The sequence below is a fragment of the Rattus rattus genome, chromosome 2 (genome assembly GCF_011064425.1).
Source record: "Rattus rattus isolate New Zealand chromosome 2, Rrattus_CSIRO_v1, whole genome shotgun sequence".
In the NCBI taxonomy this organism is placed as follows: domain Eukaryota; kingdom Metazoa; phylum Chordata; class Mammalia; order Rodentia; family Muridae; genus Rattus; species Rattus rattus.
Genome location: NC_046155.1, coordinates 46,120,819 through 46,126,818, shown reverse-complemented (window position 1 = coordinate 46,126,818; position 6,000 = coordinate 46,120,819). Strand labels below are relative to the sequence as shown.

The following is a 6,000-nucleotide window of genomic DNA, read 5'->3' as shown; positions in this document are numbered from 1 at the left end:
TACCACCATGCCTCGCCACTTGTAACTGCCTTATGGGAAGACGCAGCGGGCAAGGGCGCCCTTCCTCAAGCAGCAAGGCTGTCTTTCTTCGGGGCCCTGCAGTTCAGCATTTAAGATCTCAGGTGAGTCCTGCGATGTCTGAACCTGAGCCACTCACATTCACTTGGTGCTGCTGACCACTCTACACGGGTGTGTTCAGCCATCTTACCTCCAGGACCCAGAGGGCAGGATGCTTGGTTCTCCTTATGCCACATGCCCTTAACTAACTTCCGGTGTACGCTGGGGCATGAAACAGGCAATTCAGCGCATATTGTGAGTTTCAAACGTTAAGGCAGTGTGTGCTCATCCCCGTAACCCCAGCATTGGGAGGCTGAAACAGGAGGCTAGGGCTATGTATTAAGTTACTAGAAAGTCTGGGCTAGAGTGAGACCCTATCTCAAAAATACCCGAACCAGGGCTAGAGAGATGGTTCAGGAGTTTAGAGTGCTTGTTCTTGCAGAGGCCCTGGGTTCAATTCCTAGCACCTACATGGTGGCTCATGACTATCTGTTGCTCTAGTTCCAGATGATGCCCTCTTCTGGCCTCCATGAGTACTGCATGCATATGTTACACTGGTCCTAGGTAGGCAAACACCCACACAAATAAAAGAATCTAAAAAAAATAAAGTTAAAAAGCTCTAAAACCAATCCAGTTTTGGGGAACCTTGGAGGAAAAAAAGAACAAACTTGTCTCTGCTTTCTGGGGTCGTTTTTCAATGTCTTTATGGAACGTCACACAGTATAGAAACGGAATTTGAGGGAAATTCCTGGGGACCAAGTGCTGACTCAGGAGCAGCCTCCTGCCTACTGGTGGCCTAGGACTCTGTCCCGAACCGTGACACCACTTGGTCTTGGTAGGGAGAAGGAAAAGGGAATGAGGAGCGGCAGGACACTGCGTACAACACTTGAGACGGATTTTATTGGGGTTTCTCACAGTGGTTGGAGCCACTCTGTCTTCCGGACAATCACAGCACAGGGCATCGTCGCACAGACTGCCCAGGGCAGCCTGAATCTTATTGCTTAAGATACACATAGTCACGATGACTGACAGACGGTGGTGGGCCTCACGCAGGAATGTGTTAGCGGCTGCAAATCTGACCGTAGCACCAAGCCTTCTGCCTAACCCCTCCAACCTGGAAACCCAACTCGGTCAAGTCTCCCTGGCCCCTGACTATTTCCTGTGCTCTCTCTGAGCATCAAGGTGGCCAAAACAGCAGGGGCCAGACTGGCTCCGTCATCATGGTGGGTGCTTCAGTAAAGCTTCAGCACTCGGGCCAGCTCCTCACTCTGCCAAGGGGAAGAGACTCGAAGAGGGTCCCACCTCACCACCAGTTAACTAAAGAGGGGTTGGTTTTGGGAAAACTCACTCCTCCGACACACATCAGTGAGGTGTCTGGCATTTTAACAAGAAAGTAGCCGGAAAGGTGTGGGAGGGCCGTGGCTCGGGCCCCTCTGACCACCCGCCAGCTCCCTCTCTACTCTCTCTGGACCTTGGTGGATGAGGTGCGAACGTGGCGCCAAGGTCTCTGCCAGAGACTCCTGGTGATCCTAGGCAGGGCGATGTCTGGGCCACGCACGACCCATCCACGCTTGTCACTCAAGACTCAATCGAGCGTCTGTCTGAAAGCAGCAGAGGGAGGGAGACCGGGTCCCAATGCTTCCACGCACAGGGAACAGAACGCAGGCCTCTGAGTCCGCGGAGCAATGTGCAAACTGCAGTGGTGAGCGGAGTGGGAAGCCTCTCCCTGGAGGGCAGCGTCGCCGGCAAACACAGGCAATGCCGTCGGCAAGACTGCCGAATACACCCGAGTACGGTCAGACGATTGTTCAGTAAACAGTAAATGTGTAAAATAAATTACCTTGAGAGGGCCATATGTGCTCCAGGCATGTGGTTAATGTGAGCAGAATGGCCATTCAAAGTATCTTCACAGGAACACAGGGCTCGGGGCCACATACCACACCACACACACACACACACACGCACACACGCACACACGCACACACGCCATCCAACATCACTGTGCAGACTTCACTTTTGTTCGACAAGGATTTTGGTTTGTGACATCCAAACGCAGACACGCATTCGCCTTGGATCTGTTTGTGTTTACATATGGACTTGGTTTTTCTTCTTTTTTTTTTTTTCTTTCTTACCATAATGGCAGTGCCAACTCTATGCCTTGTCATTCAAGAGCAGGGGAGAAACCAAACTCTTTGCATGAGCAGGGCTGGGTGGGGAATGTTCGTCTCAGTGGCCTCTGTGCTCCAGGGCCAGATGACAGTAAGCAGGCCCCGAGGTCTGCTGGAAGCGGATGTTGACTCCCACCCAGGTGACTCTGCACAGGCTGTACAGGAAAGTGAGTCATGCTTCTCCAACAGGCTAGGGGCAAGGCAGCCACGAGAACCACAGGTAACCAAGGTGTTCCTTCTAAGTGGTCAGTTTAAGACAAACAGGTACACAAGCAACAGACTTAGTCAAACGCAACAGGAAATACTGTGTGAGAGCCAGGCTAGGAGGCTGCCTCCTCCTGAACACACAACTTCCTCAGTCCATCTGCTTACAGAGGACAGGGAGACAGAGACTACAGGCTGTGTTCAGGAGGGGCCGGGGCCACTGATCAACTGTGGGCACGGACAAAGGGCAGAAGTGAAAGAGGCTATGATCTCTACCAGTCTTCAGGTCTCCACTCACAGAGAGGCCCCAGGATGGCCTGTTCAGACTCTCTCCTCCTGGCCCAGCAGTAGTTAGACTCTTGGGAACTCAGCCTGGGGAGGAGCAGCAGAATTCCCTTGTGCAGACAAGAGTTCCTGCCCACCCACCAATTTGTTCTTGTGTCCAGCTAGCCTTTGTTACTTGTTTTTAAAGGAAAACACAGAGAACAATATAATCGTCTACACCTGAACCAGGCTGAAGCTGGCCAAAGCCTGCTGGGAAGGGTCCCCTCCACAATGCACAGATGTGTACTTTCCGCCTGGGGCTTGTCAAATCAACAAGTCCCTCACCACCCTGTCCACTAGCGCTCACCCTCCCACAGGATTAGACCAGTGCCAGCTCTGTAGCCAGTGGTGGCCACAGGTGACAATCCCCAGGCCCCGGAGGGTTTCCTTCTTCTCTCAGGGCCAAGATAAACTGTCTCTCCCAGACGGAGACAGTTCTCTTACGAATCCACTCCGTCACTGAGAACCATCCTAGGGCACAGTCCAGCCCCAGTCCTCGGGGGTTTTCCAAACACACGTTTCTCAGCCAAGCAGGTAGGTGAGACACAGCTCTGGAAAGGGGGGTGTGGAACGAGTCAGCTTCTCCATCTTCTAGAACACTGTGCTTTTGTGGGGAGAGGAGGCGTCCACACCCTGAATCTGTACCTGGAGATGTGGGCAAGGTGGGACAGGAGGGGAAGAAGAAAATAAAAGGACAAAGTGGCTGGACCACCTCTACGAATGACTTAATGCTTCTCTTGTGGGTGTCCTCAACCCTGGTTGCTGTCAAGCTCTGGGGTGCAGGCAGGCCTGTTCTAGCTGGGGGAGCTGCTGCGCTGCGAGTTTGGGGAGTCCTGTTCGTTGATGGTGTTTAGCAGCAGGCACGCAGGCGGCCGTGGCAGGTGGGGGTGCCCGTGCTCTCGAGCCTGCCCCTCAGAGGACAGGCAGAGCCCTTCCTCTTCGTCGACAGGAGGCCGTACGTGACAGCTGTCACAGAAGTCCAGGGGCCCGTCCAGAGCGTCATCTATGAGTGTGTCAAACTCCTTGAGGTCACCATCGTGGTGGCCCCGGCTGCACACACACACCTCAATGCCCGAGTCACCTGTGAAGCGGCGATGCCTGCCCGGTGTCTTGTCCTTGCTGTCGGGGGGTGCACCGCCAGGCTCAGAACTTGAATCTTTCAGAAGCTCCTCCTTACACTCTGAATCCCTGTCCAGGAAGGCCCCGGGGTCCAGCTCCCCATGGCTGGCCACAGAGCTACTGGACTCCATCCCAAGGGCTTTGGTGGCTGCCCGTGCAGTGGGCGCTTCGAGGGACTGAGGATCTGCGACACTTGGGGGTCTTGTGCTGCTTCTGCTCGGTCCAGACAAAGGACTGCTCTGTGCTCCCTGGGAGCCCTGGGGCTGGTCAGCGCCCGGGGGGCTGCCGCCTGCAGGGCCACCCTGGGGAGGCAGCAGCTGCTGCTGTTGTAGCTGGAAGGCACTGTACGGTGGGGGAGGAGTCGGAGGTCGGTTCACCACTTCCTCATAAGGAGGTAGTAAATAGTTTGGCAAAAACCCTAAAACAGGGAGGTAGGGAGAAGAAGTTACTGCGCTGGCCAGCATTCTAAACGAAGTTCATACTAAATAAAGATGGCATTGTCCCCTCCCACCCCAGAGCCATCAGCCCATAATGGCTACGGCTCTTAGCTGTGGGCAGGTAAGCGGGCTGCAACTGCCTAGAGCAGCGGTTCTTAGCCTTCCTCACGCGTTGTGGTGAGCATTAAAACTATCTTTGTGACTACACAATTGTGTTCCGTGATATGTAGATGCTCTTGGGCGGTCCACAGGTTGAGACTCACTGGCCTAGGGGAAGAACAGTGTGCATGTGGCCTGGCTATGCTTCCTGGGGTCTGAGACAGACCTGGCTTCCTGCTGCTGCAGCCTGAGCAAAGACCTCCTCCCTACCTGAGGTGGAGGATGAGGGGAGGCAGATGTGGTGAACCGGCTGGGAGACAATTCCAAGGACACACCAGCCCCACATTTCTTTCTTTGACAAAGATTCTAGTGTGTGTGTGTGTGTGTGTGTGTGTGTGTGTGTGTGTGTGTGTGTAGGAGAAAGGAAAGAATGGGTTTGCAGACTTTAAGTGCAGTACCCAAGAAAGCCAGAAGGGGGTTTGATACCGTGAATTCTGTGATCTAAAACCAAATTGGGACATCGGCAAGACACACTCTCTCTCTTCCCCACTGAGCTCTCTGCAGTGCTGGCCACACATTCCCTCCTCTGTCTGTTAGGCCTCACTCAAGGATTTCCGCAGCCTTCTCTCCCTACCCACAGATATCTCACGTTCTGGGGTTCTCCCTGAAGCTCAGAACTGTGTTGCCTCTCTCATTATCGTGTGGTTGAAAATGATCTGGGAGGTGCAAACAGCCTTCACCTTGACTCAGCTCAGGAGAGGTGGATCACCAGTCAAGGAGGAGTAAGGCACCTGTGACATCAAGGCTCATTAAGCTCAGGCCAGGGAGAATCCTTCTGAATGCGCTTGGTACCTTGATGCAGATCACCTCGTTTAAAACTGCAACCGCAGCTGCTAACGTTCGCTGAGCATTTATATACAGAAGGCTCCAGGCTAAGCAACCAAGCCTTCCAGCTACGAAGTGCAAACTGACGTTGTAATTCGTAAGGTGTGACAGACGGTTTAAGACAGGATGCCTGCTGGGGAATCCCTGGATCTTCTGAGAGGACAGTGAAGGGAATGCCAGTATAGGGATTCCAGTTAAGTCACCAAGTTTCCTGGTTCTCAGAAAGTCCCAACACCACCCTTCTTGTCTGTCCCTTTCCTGAAGATTCTACAAGGAACAGAAGTGGCAGCAAGCCAAGTAGGAGGAATTCAGGTTGGTTTGTGCTAGATCCACCCATGCCAGACCCCAAGCCACTAACATACTTCCATTGACTGTGTGCCTTAAAAAAATCTAGTTCAAGGCCATCTGCAGGCTCTATAATGAATGAGAGACAAGTCTGGGCTGGCTACATGAGACTATGTATGTATATATGTATGTATATATGTATGTAGTGTGTATGTTTGTAAGTATATATGTATGCATGCATATATATGTATAAAGTGTGTGTATGTATATATGTATGTAGTGTGTATGTTTGTATGTATATATGTATGCATGCATATACATGTATAAAGTGTGTGTGTGTGTGTATGCATGTGCCTATTAAAGGAGCAGACACCTGGCAGCTGTGAGCTTGGGAATGGCCCTAGGGCTTGAGGACCACAACT

At 52.6% G+C, this 6,000-nt stretch overlaps 1 protein-coding gene across 2 annotated transcripts in view; it reads right to left on the bottom strand.

The window, feature by feature from the left end:
- Window positions 1-935: 935 nt before the first annotated feature.
- Window positions 936-6,000, bottom strand: part of Wbp1l (WW domain binding protein 1 like) — a 55,839-nt gene continuing 50,774 nt past the window's right edge. For both annotated transcript variants that reach the window (XM_032892134.1, XM_032892135.1), the window contains one exon: window positions 936-4,290. In XM_032892134.1, coding sequence (XP_032748025.1) covers window positions 3,548-4,290 — 743 coding nt within the window. In that variant the 3' untranslated portion in view covers window positions 936-3,547. The remainder of the gene's footprint in view (window positions 4,291-6,000) is intronic.